Source organism: Ailuropoda melanoleuca, chromosome 8 (genome assembly GCF_002007445.2).
Source record: "Ailuropoda melanoleuca isolate Jingjing chromosome 8, ASM200744v2, whole genome shotgun sequence".
In the NCBI taxonomy this organism is placed as follows: Eukaryota; Metazoa; Chordata; class Mammalia; order Carnivora; family Ursidae; genus Ailuropoda; species Ailuropoda melanoleuca.
In genome coordinates this window covers 18,824,234-18,850,101 of record NC_048225.1, presented here as the reverse complement: position 1 = coordinate 18,850,101, position 25,868 = coordinate 18,824,234, and the positions used below count along the sequence as shown (strand labels likewise).

General features: G+C 52.6%; 1 protein-coding gene across 7 annotated transcripts in view; it reads right to left on the bottom strand.

Annotated features, from left to right (window-relative positions):
* Window positions 1-507: 507 nt before the first annotated feature.
* GRAMD1B (GRAM domain containing 1B) overlaps window positions 508-25,868 on the bottom strand; it is a 227,666-nt gene continuing 202,305 nt past the window's right edge. For all 7 annotated transcript variants that reach the window (XM_034666001.1, XM_034666004.1, XM_034666000.1 and 4 more), the window contains 16 exons: window positions 22,058-22,142; window positions 21,386-21,489; window positions 20,515-20,610; window positions 19,070-19,150; window positions 16,114-16,229; window positions 14,191-14,347; window positions 12,721-12,910; window positions 11,017-11,160; window positions 9,990-10,108; window positions 9,607-9,749; window positions 8,403-8,506; window positions 7,585-7,788; window positions 6,437-6,527; window positions 3,902-4,009; window positions 3,459-3,576; window positions 508-690 (listed from right to left, as the gene is read on the bottom strand). In XM_034666001.1, coding sequence (XP_034521892.1) covers window positions 601-690; window positions 3,459-3,576; window positions 3,902-4,009; window positions 6,437-6,527; window positions 7,585-7,788; window positions 8,403-8,506; window positions 9,607-9,749; window positions 9,990-10,108; window positions 11,017-11,160; window positions 12,721-12,910; window positions 14,191-14,347; window positions 16,114-16,229; window positions 19,070-19,150; window positions 20,515-20,610; window positions 21,386-21,489; window positions 22,058-22,142 — 1,950 coding nt within the window. In that variant the 3' untranslated portion in view covers window positions 508-600. The remainder of the gene's footprint in view (window positions 691-3,458; window positions 3,577-3,901; window positions 4,010-6,436; window positions 6,528-7,584; window positions 7,789-8,402; window positions 8,507-9,606; window positions 9,750-9,989; window positions 10,109-11,016; window positions 11,161-12,720; window positions 12,911-14,190; window positions 14,348-16,113; window positions 16,230-19,069; window positions 19,151-20,514; window positions 20,611-21,385; window positions 21,490-22,057; window positions 22,143-25,868) is intronic.

Here is a 25,868-nt window from a genome sequence, read left to right as displayed (position 1 = left end):
GCAGCCTTCCCAGCCTTCCAGCCCTCCACCTGACTGGGGGGCGAGTGGTCCATTAGAAAGCGGGGGGGGGGTTTTTTTTTTTTTTTTTTTTTTTTTTTTTTTTTTGAAAAAAAAGGGGGGGGGGGGGGTGGCGCTCAGGTGACAGAGTTTAGATTGGGCTCTTGACCTCAATGCTTCCTGTTCACAAGAGAATACCTGGGGAAGCATGGGGTAGGGAAGAAAAGATTCTCTTTTATTTTGGAAACAAATCAAGAGGGGATTCGGGAATGAAGCACCTTAAGCCCCTTGAGACTTCGAGACCCCAGGGTCTTCACAGGCGTAACTTTGGCTCAACAACATTTCCCTTCTCAGAGCCAGGAACGGCCAGCANGGAGGTCGGTGCTGAGAGGTGGTCCCTGCCCTCCTCGGCCCCTCCACCGGCCACACAGGAGGCGGGCCCACTCCTTCTCCCTGGTACATAGGCATTATCTCTTTTTAAAATCTGTATATAATATATATATATTTATATTCTGTATATATATATATTTATATATATCTATTTATATGGTCTATGTACATGTATTGCACGGGCCTCTTGCAGCCACCCTTGTTCCTGCCTTGTTAGTGATAGCGGTTCCTCTTCTCTTCGCTTTCTGATGTGTAGTCGCGGGACCTGATGCCGTTCTGAAGATTGATGAGAGAGTCCTTCATCTGTAAGACAGGGAGGCCCACCCAGGCCCGGGTTTGTGCCCTCAGTGGGCTTATCCGCCACGCCTGCAGAGGGCAGGTCCCCGAGCACACCAGTGAGTTCAAGGGAGCCGGGCTCCTAAGACAAGGGGAATTCTCCTAGGATGTGGTCTCCAGCAGAAAGGGGACAGCCAATCTAGCACTGGGAACCCCTGAGGTGAGGTGTGCTATGTCTTAATCATTTGTGGCCCTGTGTCACCGAATTAAGAACTCTCCCTCTCTCTCTCAGGGTACCTGGTGGGCTCAGTCAGTTCAGCGTCTGCCTTTAGCTTGGGTCATGATCCCAGGGTCCTGGGATGGAGTCCCTGCATCGGGCTCCCTGCTCAGTGGGGAGTCGGCTTCTCCCTCTTCCTTCCCCCCTGCTCATGATCTCTCTCTCTCTCTCAAAAAAAAAAATAAAATCTTAAAAAAAAAAATTCTCTCACTCAAAAAAGAAAAAAATTTCTCAAAGCTGTAGGGAGCCGCATGAGGCTGGCTTCTATGCATTCAGTGCGGTTTCCCCATCAAGCTCGAACAGGCTGTACTCCCATCTGTGTGCATTCTGTCACTCTGTTGTCCCAGCCTGGGGCTCCGGTCTCTCTTGCCTATTCCAATCTCACCCTTCGTATGGCCCAGAACACGTCCGAACTTTCTCTGGCTTACCATCCTCTTTCCTACTCCAGGCTGCTGGTAAACCACTCACTGGGACTCCGCACTAGGGTCACTGTGAATCGTTCTGTTTCATGCATGTGTAGACGGTGATACACACCTTGGGTGCCGAGCAGAGAACTGACACCTGAGTAGGCTTCTAGCAGGACCCGTATCACAGAATTAACCTTGACTGAATTTCTCAACTCCATTAAGAAACAGGCACGCTAACATTGTTAGGTCATGGCAAGGACTCTCAATGGGGCAGAGTTCCAGCAGCAGAATCCTGATGGGCCCGTCACAACCCAACACGTTGAAACACTGTCTCTAAGAGAGCTGCTCTAGGACAACACGATACAGTTAACATTTCATGGGCACCTGGTTATGGATTTTGAGATCCTCTGTCTCTCTGCCTAATCTACAGTTTTCTTCTTTCTCTCTGGTTCTCCTAAATGCCCTCGGCTCCATAGGGATGCTCCAAAGGGTTTCAGAAGTGATTTTTAAAGGGAATGAAACGAAACACCTATCCTAACGCTTACAGAGTTGAGCCCACCATGCTAGAAATCTGACTGCCCCACGCTCCAATGTAAAGGGGCCCACCCTGACACCAAATTCTGGAGTTGGAAGAGAACCGGGCCATCCAGTCCAACTGCCTCTTACTTAATTCATAAGTTTCTTATCTGCCATCATCTGGTCACCCCTTGGGCACTTTCAGTGATAGAATCTCAGGCCTTCAAAGTAGCCCATTCCATTACTGGATAGCTTGACTTAAGTGGTCTGTTTTTGATGACTTAAAGCTCCCCTTCCCTGTAACTTCTAGCCCCTGGGGTTTCACGAGCAATCAATCTCTTCTTCTACCTGTTGGACCTCTATGTCTGAAGACTACCCTGTTTTCCTTGCCCCTCTTTCCTTCTCCTGAGCATGTCTTTAATTCTATCAACTCTTCCCGATATCACAGGGCTTCTGAGCCCCCCTCCCCTGCTAGGCCACTGACCCTTTTTGTTTAAAAAAAAAAAAAAAATCCATGACTCCAAAGCTAAACATGATATTCTAAAACACATTAAATTGGATCCTGATAGCCACATTAAAATCCTCTCTCCTCGATTTAGAGCTAAGACCACACTATGAATGGGAAATTAATATTAATATTAATGAGTGCCTCCCCCGAGCCCTCAAATCCTGACAGCAATTTCGTGAAGTTATAATTATAATTCCCATTTTATAAATGAAGAAGCTGTGACGTCACTACTATTAAATCCCTTGCTCAAAACTAGTCCATGGCAAGGCTGGGATTCCATCTCGAGTCTGGCTGACCACCAAACATAAAGAACTCCTTCCGAACAGGAATTTTAACGAACAGGACAAACCCGTGGGCCTCCTATCTTCTTAAGTCTCTCGTAGAGCAAAAGTACCTTCTTGCCGTCTTGGCTACAACATGGTAGTTTTGTATAAGATGTTAACTTCGTCCCGGGTAAAGAGGAGAAGCTCCCTCCTTTGATAAAACTAAACTTATTACTGATTTTCCTCCAGGATCATTTTCTTAAATAGATGAATGAATGTAGTTTTTGGAAGGAACACAGGCACCTGTCCTAGAAGATGTCACAAAAAGAGGGCACAGTATAACAACCATCTTCCCAGACTATCCGTGCAGCCTCTGAGGACGAATAACGTGTTGGGGGTTGTGTGTTGGTGTGCGTGTGTTGAGGGCAGGGGTAGGGGGTGGCATATAGCAAAAGGAACTTGAAAAATATGCCCTCTGGGAAGACAAATCTCTGTGAAAGGAGGTTCTCTCTTTCAATGCCTGTCAGATGGCCATGAGCGATCAAGGGGGAAAAAAAAAGCAGTCCTTCCACATAACCTACAGCTTTCTTGCCGCAAATTTCATTGTCAGTGTCTGGAGGGGTACACCTGTGTTTCCAACCACCCATTCCGGGATGACTTTAAAATCAGAACAGTGGATGGCCCAGGGGAAGAGAGAATGGGAGGGTGAGGTCCGGTGGGTAGTGATGGGGAGGGGGATGGTGATGGGAGATCTCTCTCAGAGCACAGGGAAGGAGCCCATCTCCAGAAGATGAGGGCAAGGAGAGTAGCTGGGGACATCTCACCTGGTCAAGAAGCATCACAGAGGATTTGATGATCTCCCTCCATTTCTGGAGCTCTGTATCATGGTACTTTTGTTGGGACTCCAAGAGCTGGGCCCATTCTGTCTGAGATTGGGGTAACCTGTGGGGCAGAAGAAGGGGTACCCTGGCAGCTGGAGTTATGCTCAGTGGACTGTCCTGTGCTCCCAGTCCCCTAAAGGACAGAGAGTCACATCAGACTGCTTTGTCCTCTGCTCAGTGCCCCCAGTTCCCCCGTGCCCCAGGTCAGAAGCAGGCTAAAGCTACAGGGACAGTTTTCAGAGCTTGCCTATGGACTCATCCTAAAGAGTTACCCACTGGCCAAGGGCAGCGGGGCCATCCCAGAGATTGGGTAGCAGGAGCTGGAGCACAGTACCAGGTGGGGGCAGGGCGTGGAGGTGGTGGCCAAGGGAAGAGGCGAGGATTACCTTTCTTGGAGCCTCAGACCCTGCCAGGCAGTGAGGGTCTGGGTGGTGTATTCCAACATCCAGAGTTTGTAAAAAAGCATCATGTTAAGGATGACCAGCAGCACCAGACTAGGAAGAGACAAAGGGGACAACAGCAACAGGCATGAGATGTAATCTGAGAACGCAGGCTCCCTCTCAAAGCCAGGGATCGCCCCTCCCCCCCCCAGGCGGCTGCTGTCCTTGACCATTGGTCACCTAAAGCATGGCAGGGAGGGGGCGGAAGGATGCAGCTAGGGGGAAAGGGAGAGAGAGCCGCGCTCTCATCTGGAGGGGCCAGGATACAGCAGAGGAGCCATGGAGAGGCGTGTGGGTGAAGGCACTGGGAAAGAGAGACACACAGGAGCCACCCAGACCCTGGGTGCCTGGGGGAAGAGGCAAGATGGAGAGGAAAAGAGATGAAGGGTAAAAGAAGCAATCAGAGAGCCAGTACCTGAAACAGATCCTAATGGGAGCAAGGAGGAAAAATGGGGAGGAGGCAGAGGTTAGAACAGACCAGTGCAGGGACGGGGAGGGCTGCACTGAAACCAAGCCAGACAGCAAGTGAGCCTGGGGGGGAAGGGGGAAAGAAACACCAGAAGCGAGGACACGTGGATGAGGAGACCCAGCAAGCAAGGAGCAAGAGACAGCAGCTGCAAACAGATCTTAGTATGTCAGGGGTGACACAGGGAAACCAGTCCTCCTACACAGCCGACCTGAGGCACGACAGAAGGGCGAAGCTGTGGACTATTTACCTGATTCCCTGACAGGTGTTAGCAGGACGCCCTAAAGCACGGGCTCGTCCTTATGCCTGCCCAGACCCGCAGGGGTCACGAGCTTCCCCAGTCTGGGCCAGCACTGGTCAGAGACAGGGAGGTGGTAAGGAGGACCCAGGGGGCAGAGAGAGCCGCTGAGAGACTGGGGACGTTCCCTTCTCCTCTTGGCCTCAGTGGCTGCCAGGAGATCATTTTAGGACACAAGTTGACGGAGCAGAGAGAGGAAGACTCGGGGAGCAAAGGGATCTAGGGACACATGGAACTGGGTACAGTCCTGGCCCACTGCTCCAGGGCTCTTAATGTCTGATAAAGTTCCCTAGCTTCTCTGAACCCCTTCCTCAATAGGGACGGTTCCTGCCCTGCTGGGGCTGCGACGTGTGTAGGGTGAAGCAGTGGATGGAAAGCTCCCTGCACACAGAAGCCCCCCACCAACTGGCTGTTATATCATGAAAGGAGGGGGTACAGGGACACGTAGGGACACACACAGGAAAAGGAAGACAGAATGAATATGGCAAAGGACCAACAAAGAACATCTTATGCTGTGCCTTTAACCTTCGAAAGCGTGAGTGCGTGCGTGTGAGACACTGCGCTCTTCTCTGTGCTTCCAGCACAATGGAAGGCGATACTCCTGGAGCTGGCAGTTGCCAGTCCCTGACCCTACCCAGCTGTGCTCAGGACTCTTTGACTTCTCCAGAAGAATCTCTAAATTTAACGCTGACTTTCAAAGATACCGCCTTTAACTGTAACCGCACGCGCCGGAGGACCGGACCGTCCACCTCTTCAGCGCGGGCTGCATACATCTTAGCTCCTGCATTTGGGTCTGTGTGCACCATCCTGCCTGTGCTCAGTGCAGGTCCAGGGACACCCCTGCAAGCTGTATGAGGGAAGGGGCTGTGGTCCACACAGAGAACAGGGGAGGGCGGTGTCCGCGTCTGGGCAGCTCCCATGCCACTCACGCACCTATGCCCCCACATGCTCACGGTACACCCCCATCTCCAGGTAAGCGGTGGTGGGGGGGTGTGTCTGGCAGCAGGCTGAACCAAGCAGAAGCTCTGTCCACACTTAGCCATCCCAGGAACTCCCTGCTCCCAGTGGTTCAGGGGCACCCCGGGCGGGCTCTGGGCTTCCACTGCGGACAGCTGTGCCCTCCCATCCTACCCGTGCATTTCTTCCCACTTCCTCTCTCCCTGTCCGGCATCCTTCTGGGAACTAAGTTACTGAGCCTAGTGTTTCAAAACAAGATGGCAATATTGTAAATTATTTACATTAATAGAAGCATATATTTCTGAATGGTAGTCATTGATTTCGTCTGGCTATCCTGCCAAAGTGTGGGCCCAGTAGTGCCCGGTCCTGGCGGCTGGCACGGAGCAGATACTCAGGACATCCCTCACAAGTGAATGAATGGGCTTCTAAGACGCTGTGTGGCATCTCTATGTTAGCATTTCTCCGGCAGTATAGTAATTCTGAATGTCCTGTCTTACCCACTTGAAACTGAGATCCTAAGGGCATGAATGCGTTCTGTTCTCAATCCCGAAGGCCTAGCTTACAACAAATGCTAAATAAAACAGAGAAAAAGAAACCAAGAGGTAAGGAATGACGGACAGAGCAAGTGATCTGAAGAGAGAAGCTAGAGGACAAAAAAAGGCCAGGGCCACAGTAAGGGGGGCTCATATGCCTGAGGTGCCAGCAGGCGGGGAGGGAAGGTGCTGGGGCAGGGGCAGGGGGGACAGCTGGGATCCCTTACACACAGCTGATAACCAGCAGCAGCTTGGACACGCTCTGCAGGTGGAAACCGTTAGGGGTGTCCTCGGGGATATGCCGTGTCTGCGTGGAACCTGTGGGGAGAATAAAGAGGCCATCACCATGGTGGCTCACGCATCCCCTGGCTGCTGTGACAGCGGTCACGCACAGAGCTTCACGGAATGATGGAGAACTGTCCGTGATGCTGTCACGATGAGATGACAGATAACCCAGCCCTCTGAAGTACAAGGGAAGCCCCTCAAGGGCAAGGTCATGGGCTGGGTCAGGCAAAGTGGACATTCAAGTCACTGAGCAAACAAGAAGCTCAACGGCCTTACGTAGCTAGGACATGCAGGGTGGGGGACAAAGTGCTCTGCGGTGTAGCCATGGCAAAGGCAACCGCGCTGGGCTGGGACCAGAGACTGCTTTCAGCTCGGGCTTTGTCCGTAACCAGGGACGTGACGTTGAGCAAGTCTCAACTGCTGTCAGGGGGTCAGTGTATTCACGTGGCCTACTAGTCAGAAATCCTCTCTGTAAGGGACGTAAGGGAGTGCTCTGGTTGAAGCTGGCGGGGGACACGGAAGGCTGGCACTCTCTTCTCCTGTCCCCATTCTGAGGAACGCCCAGGGATGTGCCAAGCACAGCCTGAAAGACGTCGGAGTAGTGGTCTCTGAGGCTTCTTATGGCTACAGGCCGCCATGACTGAGCGAAGACATGAGGTGGTGCGTGGCTGGATGGCAAGAGGGAGACACGTCAGGGAAGTCCTCTGCCTGGGAGGGCAGGTCCTTGGTGGGCCTGTGGGGGCCACGTGAGCTCGGACTCCCTGATGTTTGTGTCAGGGGGGCATCTCTGGCCTGAGCTGTGGCTTCTCCCCGGTGCATTTGCCAAAAACCCTGGAAGCTGCCCATTTGAGTCTATCATGGCGGACACGGAGCTCAGCGAACTTCTGTTCAGCAGATGCCACATGTGGGCTCAGCAGGGATGGAGGAATGTCAAGGGCAAAGGGAAACAGGTAGAGGATCCAGAGGCTGAATAATGAGTTAGGGGCAAATTATATATGATCTATACCCAAGGACGCAGAATGAGTGCTTGGCACAGGCAAGCAGCTAGCTCTAGCCCCGAGCCGTGCCCCCACTGGCAGCGGGCACGCACCTGCCACGTGTTTGATCCTGTGGCCCACATCTTCATCAGTGGGTGTGGTGACAGGGCTCATCACCTCTTCCAGGTGAGGCACCCGCAGGTGGGCATGGGGACGCTTCCTCCTCCGCACCGTCGGGGCCTTGCTGGTCTTCTCTTTGGGAGACTGTCTGTGCATCTCAGCCAGGTAGGTGCTCTCCGTTTTGGTCAGCTCGCTCTCTGTCAGATAAAAAGGCCACCTGCCTACATCTCCAGCTCCACATGCTGGCCTCCAGAAACAACTCTGTCTACTCCTAGCTGAGCTCTCTCGCAGAGAACCATTTTCCCACATCGCACTCTGGGACGTTGACTGGGAGGGCAGGGGTCCCTCGGGGATGGCCATGAGCCTCAGAAGTACTGCCGGGACGCAGCCCCAGCCAAACCCCTCTTCTGGGTTTCGTTCAATATCATGTAGAGACATAGGTTCCCAACATCCGCACCCTCATGCAGACAGCTGGGGCACGTCGCATGTTCTGATGGACGCGTTCACAGCCTCATCCTTCCTTTCTGTAACTGAATGACCAGTGGGGTGATGAGATGTGGAGGTCATGTGCTAGGGGCGGGGGGCACAGACCTCACACAAGTTACAGGCATAGCCTCTTGGAAAACGCACGTGTTCACAGACCTGCCAAATCTGTATCCATCTCTGGGGCCACCTTAGGGCCCTCATGACACCAGATCACCATCTCGGTGTGGCCCCCATCTCCGTGCTTCCCACTCCCCAGAATGGTGGCTGTTCCAGCTGAGCTGGTGTCTGCTATCGCACCAGCGCCAACGGCTGCAGCCTTGCTCACCTAGGTGGCGGAAGTAGTCCTCCAGCCCACTCCAGAAGTTCTTCTCGATGAAAGTTTTCACCAACCCCCAGGGCTGTTTGCGATAGCGCAGCTCTGTGGAGACCCTGGGGACAAGCGAGAAATGAGATCAGCCACTTCCTGGGCAGCCCCTCCTCTGCTGGGATGGTCCCTTCACACCACACCCACTGTGCCACCTGAGCTCCCTGGACACGTCTGGAGGTCAGTGCAGCTGGCGGATTGAGCCTCATTTTATAGAGGAGAAAATGGGAGTACTAGAATAAGGCCATCAGACCAAAGGCTAACACGATGGGGCTCCTGACTCCGGGCCCATAGGTCATTCATGAGGCCACGCTGCCTCCTCCAGATGGTGCCAGGTGGCCAGCCGGCCGTGGGGGTCCTTGTCTTCCTCTGCAGAGACTTGCAGGCCCAGACCAGGCCCTAGGGTTCCATCACTCCCACCTTTAGGAGAGCGATCTGCCACCGGCCCTGGCTCCTGCCTCTCCACCCCACGAGACCTTGCCAGCCCTTGTTTTTTTTCCAAGTATTCTCTCTCCCTGTCACGGGTCTCTCTGCTGCCCAGGCTGTGTGCAGACCAGTCCCTTCTTCCCCTCCACAGCCCGAAGTCACTGCTGCTCCCAGTTTATGGTCTCATTTTTAAGGCCGCCTGCCCCCTCTCCCCACTCTCCTCGGGGACCCTGTGGCCTGACATGAGCAAGCCAATGCTTGCGAGTCCCCTCACCACCACCCCCCATCCCGCCCAACAAGTGTTCACGGGATTACAGGCGGGCGCCCTTCTGGACAGGTTTATCTGAGGTCAACAAGCTGCCTCTGTGTGAACTGGATAGAAAAGACGTCTAATCAGAAAGACTTCGAAAAAGCTGGAAGTGAGAAGCCTAGACACAGTGTGGGGAAGGATGGTGGGGGCAGGAGGGAGGAGAGAGGACGGAGGGGAATGGAAGGATGGAAGGAAGGAGGCGCAGATACTCAGCAGCACAGGCACCCCCAAAAAAATATTGTTTTAAAGTAGAGAACGAGACTGATGCAGGCCCTGTCTGAGATGTGGGTGTTTGGAACTTCTCGATCCCCAAGAGGTGTCTCTGTAGCCTTTCACCAAACCCCCGTGCGATTGCGACGGCACGAGCGAGGACAGCCGTGCACGCCAGGAACCTCCTGGGAACCCACGCAGGCCCTCCAGACGCGGCACCTGAGTCGACTCTTGTTCCGGGCCACGCGGGTGAGAGTGTAGCGATTGATGGTATAGAAGTAGTCGTGGTAGGGCACGTCGTGCGTGAGGACCTCGGCGTCTATCACGTAACACTCGCTCTCCTGGCTCGCCTGGTACATGGTCTGTGCGGAGAAGGGTCCGTGGGACAAAGCTGAAGAGAAGCAAGATGGGAAAAGCACCGCCCTCCCTACTCTCGGGAGGAGGACCCGGAACCAGTGGAAATGGCAGCACAGCACGTGTCCCCGCCCCAGGGCCCAACGACACCTGCTCCCAGAAACTTCTTCTTGGCTTCTACACTTAATCCTTCGCGACAGGCCAGAGGCTCTTCCTGCTGCTCTTCCGTGCCCCTACCCCCAGCTCACCTGCGTCTCCCTGACGGTGGCCGTTTTAGGAGCCAGAGGGTTGGTAAGGGTGATGGTGTAGAGAATGACTCGGCTCTGGTTTCCGTTCTCTTCCTTCTTCCATGGATGGAAGATGATATCTGAGGGTGGAGAAGAGCCCCGGAATGAGGGAGGGAGAGAGGCAGGCCCACGCCATCTCTCAATTTCCCCTCCGAGTGAACTCTTGACTGTACCGACGGCCGACTGGCCCCCATCAGGAAGCCAATGGGAGCCTGAGGGCCCCAGGAGGAGGGTGGGAGGAGGGGGAGTCAAAGCAGAAAGAGGCTCATTGTAGCACTGCCGAAATTCTACACAGGGCTCCAGAATGCTGATTGTTCCTGGGGCCGGGACAGGCGGTCTGGGGGCCACCTGCGGGGGTGTTGGCAACACTGGAGTCACTGTGACGAAGGCCTGGGATCCTTGGGAACAAGTCCTCTCCTCTAAGGCATGCCCTCCGCCTGCCCTCTCCTCCTGGCAGAGGGCTACGCTGACGTTCTTTCACAGTCGGATGCCCAGCAGCTCTGCCTGGCCAGAGCCTCAGTCCCTGCTATTGGGGCAGAACAGGGGCAGGTGGATGAGACAGGAGCGAAGCAGAGATGCACAGAGTCCTGGATGTGAATCCTGGTTCGCGCCCTGCTTCGCTGCATGGCCCTGGGCAAGTGAGAACAGTCGGAGCTCTGGCTTCCTCATCGGTACTCCGGGGATTGCAGTGCTCGCACACGGGGCAGATCCGAGGGTTACACGAGATGGGTGTCACGTGCTTGGCACGCCGGGGGTGCCTAGCAGTAAGGGCTCGCGGCTATTCTTTGCGAGGCCATGAGCCCAGGGCGGTCTTGCTTCCCGGTGAGCCTTTGTGGCCACAGCGGGCGAGCATAAAGCAGCAGCGCTGGGGAAGGTGTAGCAAGCGGGGCCCTGGGGGGGGGTGTGGGCGGGGGGCGGGAAGAGGGTGGCCCGGGCCTTCGGGTGGCCTGGGGAAGAAGAGGACAAAGTGTGCCTGATAGGAACTGACCGGAGAAGCGCCGCTGCTCCATGAAGTCCCGCTGGAAGGGCGAGTCGGTGAACAGCAGGTCGTAGAGCTTGTCCACGCTGAAGTTGAACACCTCGTTCACGTACTGCCGGCCGCTCAGGTCCTCGTAGAAGGCCTGGACCTCCCCTGCATAGAAGAGGATGCAGAATGAGGGAGTGAGGAAGGAGTGAGGAAGGAGGGGCTGGAGCCCCAGGGACACCCCCAGGGCACTTCGGAGGCACCGCCACCAAGGGTCAAGGGCGGCTGGAGTGGGTAATGGCTCACAACCTCACATCTGTCCGTCTCCTCCTTTGCCAGCACGCACACAGCTCACTCCAGCCGGCATTCTGTTCAGCCTTCCTTGACAAAGACTATGGGAATGTACTGTTTGCTTTTACGTTTTCAATCTCCCTAAGGAAGCTGATCTCAGACGAAAATTTAAACAGAAAAATGACTTCCTGAACCCAGAGTCTGGCGTACACATGGCATCGCGACCATGGTACAGGGGCATTAAAGGGACGTAGATTCATCTGGAATGACCTGTTCACAGAAAAGCTTCGAAGGCTGGGCTGGACTGCAAGCCGCACAAGGTCGGCTCCTGATCCTCTTCCATAAGGCAACCGGTCTCCCCCAGGATTTCAATGCCTGTCACTTTTCTCAGGCTTCTATCTGCTCCGGGAGAATGTGCCCCAGAGCACAGGTGTGTTGCTGAAACGCCAGCATTCCTCCCAAGCCCTCGGCACCCCGCAGTCCCTAATTACTGCACCTACAGAGGCTGGCATGTGGCCTCAAGTAAGATGCCGACATTCCTGGCGCCCCTGTGGCTTGGAAACATTGTACAGGGCCGGTGCCTGACCACACAGGATAAGCACTGTGTGAGTGCAGTGGGGGAACAGTCATGTCTGCGTGGATGTGCATGGTGCCCCCGCTGTCGTGCAGTACCCAACCTGTGCAATCATTTGCACTGGGCCTGCATTCTACATGGGAGTGGGGAAACCGCCCAAAGGTGGGGAAACCACTCCAGGGGACCATCGGAGAGACTGTTCAAAGATGTTTAAATGAGCACTGTCCACATACACACGCTAGTCCCAGCCTACCACCAAGTCAATGGATCAACTCATTTCATGAATACTGACAATTGGGCCTCTCGGGCCTGGAATGCCAGAGGCAATGCATGCCCGAGTCAGGTCCTAGAAGCTGACCTGATGCAGAAGTGAAGTAAGAAATACTAACCAGAAATACTAGAGAGAAGGGCAGGTTCTAGAGTCCAAGTCACCCGGCAACACCTTTTCTTGCAGCCTCGTCTAAAAACCCGATGCAGTTACTAAAGCAAGTTTCTATTAAAATCGCATGATTTCCCAGAAGCAGCTGACTGGCACTTTCCTGTGGCATATAAACACTGCCTTGCCCTGCATCTCTATGAGAAACAGAGTGGCAAGGCAAGACTGGGTCAGCAGGGGGGACATTTAGTGGCAAGACTGGATGGCAGGACAAAGCATGATCCATTGAGTAAAGAAAGACAAATACGAAATGATAAGGATCCTGCAGTGGCTATCTGGAAAACGTCTGTATGCCAATGACAAAGGAACCCACCCTTCCACCGGAAACCCAGAGACTGACTGACTCCAGCCTCCATACAGGGACATCCTGTTAGCCTTCAAATGGAGGAGGAACGGCCACTCTGCACACCCACTTTCAAATGCCCACCTTCATCGTGGGTGTCAGAAGAGTCACTGAGCTCAGTGGGGATGTCCTCATTGTCATTGAAGTCCAGCGAAGGGGAGGTCACAGGCGCAATGATCTCAATCTTCTCCCCGATGATGTTGTCAATGGCAAGCTCCTTCTCCAAGGACCCTTCGCCCTCCAGCACCTCCTCCTCCAGGGGCAGGCCATCGAACTGGGGTGGAGACAGAGAAGTCACCCAACAGGGCCAACCTGCTCTAGGTCTCTTCGCCAAGGGGAGGTTAGGGACCTGGCCTTGGGAGCCCTCATGTTCACAACACAGCTGGGCTGGAGTCAGGCTCTAGGGCTTTTCCCCAGCTCTGCCGTGGAAGATGGGAGAACCCAGTAGAAGGATCTGACCTTGTCCTGTTCACCATTACATAACGCACCAGCCCCAGCAGGGAGCAGAGTCAGCACCTTCCATCTCAGCAACACTCCTGGAGCCACACTTCCCCCATGCTACCTGTCGACCTGCCTCTCACTAGCACTCATCTGCTAAGAGTCTCAAAAGCTTTGTAAGCATTTTTTGGTTTATTCTCCCCTTTGCCCTAAAAGGGAATAGAGACAAGCCTTTATATTTTTAAGACAACTTTAGAAATGGAAAATGGAGATTAGACCCCAGATGAATGATGTTTTCATTCTAAGGCCAGGTGGTCTGAGCCCTTAGCCACTGGAATTTGAGGCTCCCCTCTCTGGGAATCCTTTCCAAGAAACCCGGCCCATTCTCCTACCTGCCAGTGCACACCTAACACTTCCTTCATCAAGCTCCCATCCCCTCTGTAATCAAGTCTCAGAGAACAAAAGCCTTTCTTAACACATTTTTATCTCTTTTGCAAAGTCTAGCACAGTGGAAAAATAAATTGGGAGTGTATACACTAGGAACTCGAAAACTAATTGTTGAATGAGTGAACAGATCACAGGTCTATAGCCCTAGATTCACGTGCAATTTTGACCTCAGATCAAGGCAGTATAAAAACAAAAANGAAAAATAAATTGGGAGTGTATACACTAGGAACTCGAAAACTAATTGTTGAATGAGTGAACAGATCACAGGTAGATTCACGTGCAATTTTGACCTCAGATCAAGGCAGTATAAAAACAAAAACAAAACCAAAACAAAACGAAAGAAAAGAAGAGAAAAGAAAAAAGACCTTGGATAGTTCTCCAGGGGCTGATCTGAAACAATCACATGATGAACTTGGAATGGTTTTCAATCTGCTCAGAAGCCAAACAAAGTCTTGTATCCAAGGCACTGAGAACCTGGCTGCGGATCCGGAGACTACAGCATCAGAACAGAGAGCCCATCGGCTCCAGGATGCCTTCTTAAATAAACTGACCATAGGGTAACCAACCTCCCTTCTTCCCGTGCCCCAGGCCAGGGTCCTGTGGCGTGAACTCAGCTGGGAAACACTGGCCACCGGATGAGGGGTGGAGGAAAGTCTGTATCGCCCATACCGAGACAGGGGCTTCGCTGCTTCCCGTGGAAGTCAGTGTGCTGTTGGTGATGGATTTCTTGGGTAGCTGGGGACTGGCATCGGGCTTGGTCTCGATGCTGCTTTTGGACGAGCTGTCATTCACTTCGTTCTCTTCCACGGGGATCTCTTCACAGTAGCTGAGAGAAGACACCACGAATCCCTGTTAACCTCAGTTGCCAAGACCACCACCGACTATTCTAAGAACCTCACATCTGTCTATCCATCCCAAACTACGGGCTTTCTTGATTCTTTGCTTTGAATGTGATCTTCCTCTCAGCACCACCCCCCTGCTACATTGCTCTCCTAAAATTTTGTCCCCACCTCACACTCTCCATGTATGAATTCTGGCTCCGAAGTCACCTTTTCTATGCGCTCTTCTTAAATTTAACCCTATCCTATGACCATTATGTGTCTTAAACTATCTTTCTTCCACTGGCATCCCATCCCATCTCAACCTGACCGCTGACAGCAACACCCGGGCTCTGAGCATACACTGTATTACCCACAGTGATGAGGATGGGACCCTGCACAAGTGCCCTTTGGTGATAACGCCCAGATTCGGGATCCTAACTAGTGAGCTTTTTTGCCTTGGACACCTGAAGGGGAACCCTCCCTGAGATAAAGGTGGGTGCCCTTCTAGGGACACTTCAGCCTCTCCCAAGGGAGAGATCATCCCGTCAATATCGGACTCACACTTTACCTATCACCCCACTTTTGAATGCATGACAACTCTGAGTAACACATGGCGTGCCTCCTGAAGATAAACAGACACAGAGATTAAGTGACACCATTACTGTCACTATTCAGCGCTCTTTCCTTGCTTCCCGCTGCTCTGTGCCTCGCACACCACCACTGTGCCTCCACCTCCCTCCCCACCTCGACCACACTTGTATGGCTTTGAGGTCCCATCCTTCTCAACCCATCTACAGCATGGGACACAGTGATGCTTCCTTCTCCTAAAGCTTCCTTCCCTTGGCCTTGAGGATGCGAGCTCTCCTAGTGTTCCTCCTACCTGGCTGGATGTTCTCTCAGGATTTCTTTTGCTGCTTCTTCCTCTTCTGAAGTGCTCCCAGGCCCAGTCCTTGAACTTCTTATGTTCATCCAGCCACTTGGCGGTCTCAGCTAATCTCCCGGCTACCCACTCATAGTTCCCAGTTTTATACACCTTGCCCAGACTTCCTGCGTGAACTCCACACTCACATCCACAAATGTCTATGTGACATCTCCATTTGGCCAGGAGTCATCTCTAAACCCAATTTGCCTGATCTTCCCCCAAAATCTGATCTACAGTGCTGTCCCTCTTGGTTTGGAACAGCTCTAGCCTTCCGGTTGGTAAAGCCAAGAAAACCTTAAAGCCGTCTTTGGTTCCTTTCCAATCCGTCAGCAAATCCTTCAAAACAGATCTGGTTCCACTTTCAAAATATACTGAGCAACGAACCACTGATTGCCGTTTCTAAGGCTACCCTCCTGACCCAAACCTTCACCTCTCCTCTAACACATCTGTTATTCCACAGCCTCTTAGCCTGTCTGCCCTTGCTCCTCCCTGGTCTATTTTCAATACAGGAGCCAGAGCAATCCTGTTCAAACATTAAGTCAGATATTATCAATTACCAACTCAAAGCCTTCCCAGGGCTTCCCAGCACGCTTGCTAGGAGTAAAATCCAATCAATGCGCTGGCCAAAGGCCTTCAGGGTCTGGCCCCTGACCTCATCTCTTCCTGCTTGCCTTTGTTCATTCTGCCCAGCCACTCACTGGCTATTCCCTCTGCCTGCAAGGATCTCGCCGCAGGTGTGCTCACTTCCTTCCGGGACTCACTTAGACACTGCTCCCCAGGGAGGCTGTCACTGCCATCCCAGCCCCTCTTCGAGAGGCTCCCTGGGCATCTGCCCTCTGCCTTGCTCACCCCATCGTGTTGAAGTCATCATCAGGGGGCACGTAGTCCTCATCGTCACTGGTAAGGCCCAACTCATTCCCGTAGCACTGGTGAACGAAGTGCCAGAGCTCCTTGGGGCACAGGGGCTGTGGGGGATAACAGAAGGACTCTGACCCTTCCTTCCTCAGGACCCCACTCTACACGGAGGCCCTGAGTTGAGCTGGAATCCCCTGGGGGTCGGAGAAGATGGCCTCCATTTTCCCTTGCTGAACCAAGAGGAGAGCAACATCTCCTCCACTTCCTCTTTCCTCCTCCCAGGATCACAGCAAGACACCAATCTTTTGCCTAAAAATATGGCTTTCAGCCAAGCCAGGAACCTGGCCCTGGTCCCACAGCTCAGGTTTGCGTAATGGGATCAACTGGCCCCTTAAGGATGGTGACTATCCATCTTTTGCTGCTATGGACGAGGTCAAGCATTAAGCGTGATAAATCCATGTGACTCTTGGAGACACTGCGATCACAGAGCTTCTGATTCGGACGTGGTCCCTTGAGCCAGTCTCCCCAGCACACAGTGGCCACCGTGGAGACCACACCACATTCTCAGAGGTGAGGCGGCAGGGCCTGCCTGCGTGGCCAGTTAGTGTGAGGAGACTTCTGTTCTCAAATAGAATCTATTTGCCTACAGTTCTGCCTACACGCTCCAGTTCCTTATTTCACTGGGTGTGCCTATGTGTCCTTCTCAAAAACCCTGTCCTAAGAAAAGTGAGCTCTCATGGGGTTCGGACTTTAGGGAAAGAGGCAACAGAATGTGGAAAAACGGTGATTGTGGAAAAACAATGAGTGGAGGGACTGTGGATGAATCCTGAACTGGGAGGAGGGGTAGAAAGGTGGTAGGGTCAGGATGCAAAAAAAGAGGGCAAGAGTCTTAAAGAAAAACAAAAGGAGTCAAAACAGGAACATTTTACATCAAACTTAAAGAGTGTTTCTCATCAATAGATCTGATAAAGAATGTGAGAATTCTCTGAGCACACCCTTTCCAGGTGTGGCTGAGGAAGCAGGCGGTGCCAGGATGCCATGAGCCAGGGTTTCGGTCTTCCAAGTAAGGAGAACTGCCCAGAACCGCATAGTGCAGGGCTCCCTCTGAGCCAGCAGGTGCTGGCCCTCACAGAGCTGGAGGGAGGATTCTCCTCCTTTCCCTGGGTCTCCTGCCTCCTATCCCTGGCCCTGACGTGGACCACTNGTGGATGAATCCTGAACTGGGAGGAGGGGTAGAAAGGTGGTAGGGTCAGGATGCAAAAAAAGAGGGCAAGAGTCTTAAAGAAAAACAAAAGGAGTCAAAACAGGAACATTTTACATCAAACTTAAAGAGTGTTTCTCATCAATAGATCTGATAAAGAATGTGAGAATTCTCTGAGCACACCCTTTCCAGGTGTGGCTGAGGAAGCAGGCGGTGCCAGGATGCCATGAGCCAGGGTTTCGGTCTTCCAAGTAAGGAGAACTGCCCAGAACCGCATAGTGCAGGGCTCCCTCTGAGCCAGCAGGTGCTGGTCCTCACAGAGCTGGAGGGAGGATTCTCCTCCTTTCCCTGGGCCTCCTGCCTCCTATCCCTGGCCCTGACGTGGACCACTCACCCCGCTGGGGACACACCGGCCTCACTGCCTAACCACGTCCTCCCCTTCTCCACACACCCTTCCCTGACCCATGCACCGGGCTTGGCCTGTCTGACCGTAACCAGCACAAGTACAATCAGCAGACATCTGCTGTGTGAGAGCTTCTGTCTTATTCAGAAATGACAGTGGCTGTGAACTGAAAATCCGAATCTGTCAGCGGAGGTTCAAACACATTATCGTTTTACTATTACTGATGGCTAATAAAGGCAGAAGATCGCAGCACAAAGAAGTTACCTGGGTTTGTGCAAGGGCTACAGGCCCTGAGGTTAGAAGAAATTCTACATAATAAACCTGCTTAGTTTACTTTAGATTGTTTACGGAGTCAAGATAGAATACGTAGGCATCATATATATAATTATAACCATCTAACTTTTCTATGACGTCTCTTTCCCTCGCTTGGGGGCTCTTTCCCAACATCCTCCGGCCTCTGAGTGGGAGTTCTCTAAGGAATGCGGCCATGGGTTCGCCAATATCTGTGTCCCCTCAGAGTCTTTCAGACACTCGCATCATCAAACTGGTGGCTGTGTGAACTCTATTTACCTGTTTTCTGAATTTTTGATGCTCTGGCATCTGAGGGCTTGCTGACTGAGGAGGGAATGCCCAACCCAGGGTTAGCTAATTCCTGAAGATCGAAAACAACTCTCCGGAAAGTGCACCTTTCATGTATGACTGGCCAATCCAAAGCCTAGACCCTCAACCACCTTCTTTCCTTGCTCCTACAGTCCGGGCCAATATCACCTGGGCTTAGGTAGCCCAGGGACAGGGAACTAGAGGTAGTCCCTATGTCCCGAAGCCTGATGGATTATTCAAACTAGCCAATCCTAAACCCCGTTGTTCCGCTTACCCCGCCTCACCCATTCCCTCCTGCAAAAGCCACAGGGAAAGCTCTTGCCCACGCCTTCCCCTTGTGCTCTCTGCCTCCTGACGGACCCCTGCGATTCTGTAAGCGGTGAAGGGCCTCTGCCTGCGCACCTGTGAGTATAAACACCGTTCCTGCCTGCCAGCCCTTCCACCACTGTGGGTCTCACCAACCCGGGTACGTTTTAGGACTGTGGAACGGAAGTGCCTGAAGCCAGTGAGGGCCCTGCCCCCCGACAGCAACGAGGCTGCTCACACGGCACCACCCGGGGGGAATACGGAACGCACCGCAAGTCTGGGGGACTTCCAGAACCTTGAGGACACGTGGGCTGCTCTGGAGCTAGCCCACATCACAGGAAGAGCGCTCTCTCCACGCGACCCTCCCCCCAAGGGAGAGAACATTCCAGGTGGATGTGCGTCCTGAGGCCAAAGGAAGGAAGGAGCTGGGCAGTACTGACCTTTTCAAGGAGTGCATTCTGCCAGAGCCGGAACATCATCATGTATGTCCTATCCCGGGCCCCAAATGAAGTGAAAAAGTGCTGGGTGGGAAGAGAAAACAGCAAGAAGTTATCTGGTAAGACTCTAAGACTCACAGTATAACGGAGGGAGACAGGATGCTTCATCCTTTTAAGAAAAGCTACTGACTTCATCCCCAAATACTATGGATTCAGTTATCCGTGACCATGACACCAAGGTACTCTAGCGATGGGGCCCAGTCCACGGGGCCCAGGTACCTGTGACCTCCACATCTCCACTGGCACTAAGTCCTTCAGTATTCACCCCTGCTTTCCATGGTCTTTCTCCCTCTGGTTGGAAGTTTTCATTTCCATAAAACAACTTTTTTCACCCACTGACTGGAACTGGGTTAACTGGTAAGCTGTGAACTAGACTTTGGGAAGGAGAAGACAAATCCACTAACCCACTCACTCTCTCATTCGCTAAGTTAACAGATACCTGAATACAGTACGCGCTGGGTACGATTTTACATATTTGGGGTACAATGGCAATCAAAACAGAGTTTCCTGCTCTTACTGTGCTTACACATTAACGGGGACCCTTTAGAACACGCGGGAAGGAAATGATGGGGAACCAGATGTTAGCGAACACAATCTAGGAGCTTCACAAACGCTGCTGCGTCGTGTAAACCACATGCAAGCCTTGGAAAATAAACGTAACCACTAACGCCTAATAAAGAGAAACAGGTTGGTGGGATCTGGGGACTTCTGTAATCACAAAGCTGATTCGTGCCCGAAACAGAATTCAAACCAAAGACTAGCTGACCCCAAATCTCATGGTTGTTGCCACTGAACTGCCCAAGTCCAAGGGCTCTGTAGACCTGTGTTCAGCAGAGGCCCAGTTCACCCCTAGCCCTGAAGCTCTTAATCTCCAGGTGCTGGTTAAAGGCCAAAGGTTTTCTCGGCCCTAAATGTTACCTACCACATTCCCCCCAGGCTGACGTGTATAATCCACTTCCTACCAGACTCTTCATCCCTCCTGTTGAGCTATGCCGATACACAGTACATTTGCACAGCGCTTTACAACTTAGTGTTTTCAAATCCATGATGTCATTTCTAGCCCCTGTTATAGGAATGACCGGCTCCATGGCACCCATGAGAAAACTAATGAGGAGAGAGGTTACATACCACACCCATGGTTATGGGACTCAATTCAAGTGCTCTGGCTCCAAGTCCAATGTATAGACCTTCCGTCCTCACCCCTGCTCAGACTCCAAACACCATGACCCAATGGAGGTGGTCCCTGCGACCTGCATCACCTTACCATCCCCCACCCCCATCCTCCTGGCCTCCATATTCATGCAGCTGAAGGACAGAAATACAGAAGTGGGGGGGCCTGGGAATTGGGGTGGTGGGGAGTAGAAGGTCCAAGATTAGACTCCACTTACCTTTTCTGAGTCAGTGCAAACTTGAATGGCATTGGGAATGAGGCGAGCTGTTTTCTCTTTAGTCATGGAGCAGATGTCTTTCAAACGGACAGTCAGCTGGCAACCCCCCAGGGACAGAGGAGGGATAATAAGCAAGAAGAGACATTCACTAAGTCGGCCACGAGTGCTTATGTGGCACCAGTTCAGAAAGAGGAAATCAGTTCTCAATCTACTTATTTCTAAACCTGGAAGGGACCCCCTTAGAGATCATCTGGTTTAGCTCCCTATTTCACAGAAGCCACACAGCGAGGTGGCGGCTGAGCCTCGCCTACAGCCCCACGGGTGTCTTGGCTGCTGGTCTAGGGAGCCTTCCTTCTCATGTCTACACAGTCTGGTCAACGTGCACAGACCACATCACTACTTGCCACTTACAGAAACACAGGACAATGACCCTGGATGGAACCATTTAGGTCACCAGTTTATCTCTTCCTGCTTTATTTCATAAGATGAGGAGGCAGAGAAAAAACAAAGGACTAGCCTGATAAGACACAGCTAACTAGATGGAGAACCCAGATAATGTACAACCCGGCCCTGAGCGCCAAGGCCAATGCCCCTTTGACTCATCTGCTCTACCTTCCGCAGTGACTCCTGCCGAATCCTTACTTGCATTTGCCAAAAGCAACTGCTCTCACGCTCTCTTCCACACCCAAGAGGGAAGGAGGGAGGGGAAGACATGGCAGAGGAGCTCTGTCCCTCAAAACTCAACCATATGCTTTTATGAATTATGCAAAGGGGTGGGTAGAGCAGGAAGTCAACCAAAGGGGGAGCGTGGGGGCAGCTTGCTCGGTGCTAGCCGAGGGGACAGCCCAGGGAGAAAGGCCCAGGGCTTTACCAGTGTTTCCCAGCGGAAGATGTTGCTGTAGAAGCAAATCCAGTTTTCAGAGAGGTAGAGTCGGCCCTGGAGGAGAATGTCTCTTTGGAGTGCACATGAGTAATCTGCGGTCGGATGGGAGATAGAGATGCTCAGGGACAGGAAGCATCTCCAGCAAACCACTACAAATGAGGCACGCCATCCCTCCCACCAGCACTGCGGGAGCCCCGCTGCCTACCACCCACTAGGCGGGTGAGACACTTGAACTAGTGGCCAAGGGAGTCCCTCGCAGCTCATGTGACATGACACGTGCTGCTGTCTAGAGGCAGAGGGACGGAGAAGGCGGAGGAGGGGGCGAGAAAGTCAGAGGGAGAGAAGGCCAATGAAATTAACTAACACCCCTCCCTTCACTGCTGGGCCACCTGCAGAGGTGAAGAGTGGCAGTGACTCATTCCAGGCTGGGCTCTCTGTTGAGGCCACCGCACACATGCTGCTCAACCCTGAGCCTCAACCACGGGGGTCAGTGCTCTGGACATCCGTCCACTCTCCCTGCTCCCAGACAGATGTTCTCACTTGGGCTGGCTCTTCGGTGGGGAACCTCAGGACACAAGCAGCCTGGGTGCTGTCCTTGGGACACCCAGACTTCCTTCCCACTCCCGCTCCCACCCCCTGCTCCCAGGTCCCCCGGCTCACCAACAATGAGGCGCTCCGTGTCTGGAAGTTGCTTAAAGAGCTTTCTGAAGTCTTCATTTCTCTGCTTGTAAGTTGGGCTTAACACCTGTGTGACAATGACCGAGGTTAGCAGGATGTTCCCGGGTTCTGTGGGGGTGGGGAGGAAAACGCAGGAAGAGCACCTGCTTGCATGTTTAAAAGACAAAGAGGAGGCTCCGTTATCCCACAGACCCTAAGCGGCCTGGTGAGGCAAAGGGGGCTTTGGTATGTGTGGAAAAACACCATGGAGAGAATCGGACACTCCAAAACGGTCTGTACCCAGTGTCCACTAATGACAAAATGTCAAACATACTAAGCAAAGTCCACACTAGATCCCAAGAAGAGAAAGGAAGGAGGGACACCTCCAGGGAGCTTCCTGGGACCCACCACGAGAGCTACTGCTGTCCTGCCTTCTGCCAGCAGGAAGTGCCACCTTGACAGCAAAACAGGGGCCCAAAAGGGCTCCCCCAGCCCCCTTAGCAGGTCCCAGAATATGATGGCACTCAGTACACTTCTCAGAAGCAGTGGCTAGCGTGACTAACACAGTAAGTACTTGGCTGTGTATGAAACTCACGACTGGAAAAGAAAAACCACCAAATTTCAGACTACTACGATGTGGCTTGTCAATCGTATCTCAAGTGAAATGGGTGGCGGCGGGGAGGGCGAGAAGAGCTGCACCTTACCAAGACTGGATGTAGGGGAAAAAACTCATAAAACTAGTACTAGAATCAGCACAGAAGTAGAGGATTTAAAAGCACATCTGGCAACTGGAAGCACCCAACCCTGATTCCCTCCCCGCCCTCTACAAGACCATCTAACCCAACCCTTCCATTAGCGATAAGGAAATGAAGGCCAGGGGGAGACCCCTGCGCAAGAGTCCCCAAGCTGGTCAGTGGCAGATTTCTGCATCCCCAGTCCTCTGCTCACCTCTCGCCACCACCTGTGCTACAGATGACCCTGTGCCCACTTAGCTTTTTGGGTGCAGACCTATACCCATAAACTGCCTCAGGAAATCCTCCTTGGAAATTCCATCAGCCAGGGGGACAGACAGGAAACCTGATCTCTCCAAGCTTACAATCTTAAAATTAAAAGAGAAGATTCAGAAGTGTAGCCCGTGGATGCAAGACACCCAAGGATGATACATGAAGACAAGTGCACATCCAGTAGACCCATATATCACAACAGAGAAACATCTGTACTCCACCCAGGCGAGTCACGGACCAACCTACTTATGCCGGGAGCGCACCAGATCATCCTGGTGATGGTGACAGATAGGTCTTGGCCATTTATTTACACCTTCCACCCACTTCCCAGGGAATCCACTGGCATATAGCTACGGGGACAATGGGATATGCTTTAGACGGATGATTTTTGGCTTTCTGCAAAACTAAGTGGCCCATGACCAAGCTCGGGCTTTGGCCTGACCACATTCAGGGCATGCACTTGACTACCTGAGCTAAGTGGCCTAATGGCTTTTGTGCTAGAGGAAACAGGAATATTCGAGGAAGTTGGAGGAGAGAGAATGGCATGACTTCAGTTTGGGGGAGGGTTTCCAGAAGAGAGAGAGATAGACAGAAGACAGTGCTTTCAACTACTCTGTCTACAGTTAATTTGAATTTTAAACTTCTGTTTTGGCTTGTTTATAAAATGAGCTATACTAGCAGTAGTCAATGTCCTGCTACCTTCCCCCAAGCAATGCTATGCTATAGAGCCCCAAACTTCAAAAATCACCTGCCATATGTTTGAACCAAGTATCAGGGCCACTGGGATTGAGTATCTAGAAGCCAACCTATCCTCTGACTTCTACCGCTAGAAAAGACCTCCGAATACCACATTCCTCTGGCCCGTAGGTTAGTTCCAAACCTATACTGAGATATCCAACTGCCCCCTCACCTTGCAGAACAGAGCCCACACACCTGACCACCTGATCATCAAGAAGTTCCTAATTAGGGGCAGCTGGTGGCTCAGTTGGTTAAGCATCTGCCTTCGGCTCAGGTCATGATCCCAAGGTCCTGGGACTGAGCCCGTCAGGCTCTCTGCTCAGCAGGGGCCTGCTTCTCCCCCTCCCTCTGTCCCTGCTTGTGCTCTCTCTCTTGCTCGCTCTCTCAAATAAATAAAATCTTAAAAAAAAAAAAATAGTTCCTAATTACGTCTAACCGACCTTCTAGAGCTTCAGTTGAGCAAATGTGAAATGAGTCATTACCATGCACCAAGCATTGTGATTAGCCCTTCACATACACCATTCCATTGGACCACATTGTTTTTATTATCCCATTTTATACACGAGGAAGCTGAGGTCCAGAGAGGTTAAGCAACTTGTCCAAAGTATGTGGTTACTAAGTAGGAGAGGAGAGCAGAGCCCCTGGTCTGGGTCACTGCTCTATGATGGCGCCTCCAGGTCTTGGTCCCAACAGGGAAACAGGGAAGCCTGTTTCGCTCACTCTGGCGAACTGAGACGTTCACCTACTCTAGGGCCCTCACTAGTCCCTCATGCCCACAAGTGGTCTTTTTTCCCAGAGGGGGTAGTAAAAAAGCTTCAGTTTTTCAAGACGAAAAAGTTCTGGACATTGGACATTAAGTGTGACTGCACTTAACGCTACTGAACTGAGAAATACTTAGAAATACTTAAAATGGTTAAGTTTTATGTTCTTTACCACAATTAAATTTCTTTTAAAAAAGTATCAATCAGGCGAGTCTTCATATTTACAACGTTCCACTATCAGCCCGAGGACAAGCCTACCAGAGGGCCCCAAGCCCCCTCCAGATGTAACCAGGCATCAGGCATCCAATTCTCCAAAGCCTGGAAGTCCTCCCCTTTCTCATGTGCTTTCCACACTGCTGCCTCGCCCCTGCCTCTCTCGCCTCCACTGGGAACTCAGACGTTGACAGACGTGGAGGTGCATGGCGTCTGGCCATCATCTCCAAACCAAACCTCTGGCAAATGGAGGGAGCTGTTCCTCTCCTCCCCTCTGAACAAAGCTGCAACCGCGTGGAGAGAGAGGGCAACGCCAGCCCTGACCTCTGAACTCAGCCAGGTCTACAAAAACTGGCTTGAGTGCAGGGACTCCTTAACCCAGCCTTGCAAATAAATGCCCTGATTCTTCCGGGCTGCCAATGTGGATGGCAGGCCGGCCTCTGCCTCCCAGACTCTAAAGTGGCGTTGGGTTGACCTGCCCCCATATGCCCTTTTGATGCAAGAGACCCCGGCCCTCTGGCCTCCCACCCCCGTGCTCTTGAAGCAATTTCCTCCGAAGGTGAGGCATGGCTCACCTACTTCAATTTAAAATGGTCAGAGGATTTTAGTTCAAGGATGGTCAGATGTGGAGCCCTCAGGCAGCAGGGCCGAGTGGGGGATTACAGGGGTGCGGCAGACCCATCACACGGGCCCAGAGAAGTTGGGATGTACACTCACGGCTGGGATCTCCTCAGATCCGTGCCAGCAGCAGAGTTCTGCACCAGCAGGTGTATCCGTAAACCTCCTCAGGTACCACTGCAAAGGCTGGCTGTCCGGCTCCAGCAGGAGGCTCCAGAGGACCCCAGACTCAGTCAAAGATTCCATGGCTCCCCACAGCTCCACCTCCCAATGGAGCTCGGCTCCTGGAGCTCTGGCTCCTGACTGTCCCCTCAGGATGAAAACAGTCAGTCTTGTCTGGCTTCTGGCAGAGGGTCTATGTGACCCTGACTGGCCTCCTTTTCTCTCCCAGAGGTCTGTTCCCAGCACGAAACCTCACAACGGGGAGGGTGTGGTCAGCATGGTTCTTGGGACAGGCTGGCCAGCCAGTCTCCCATGGCC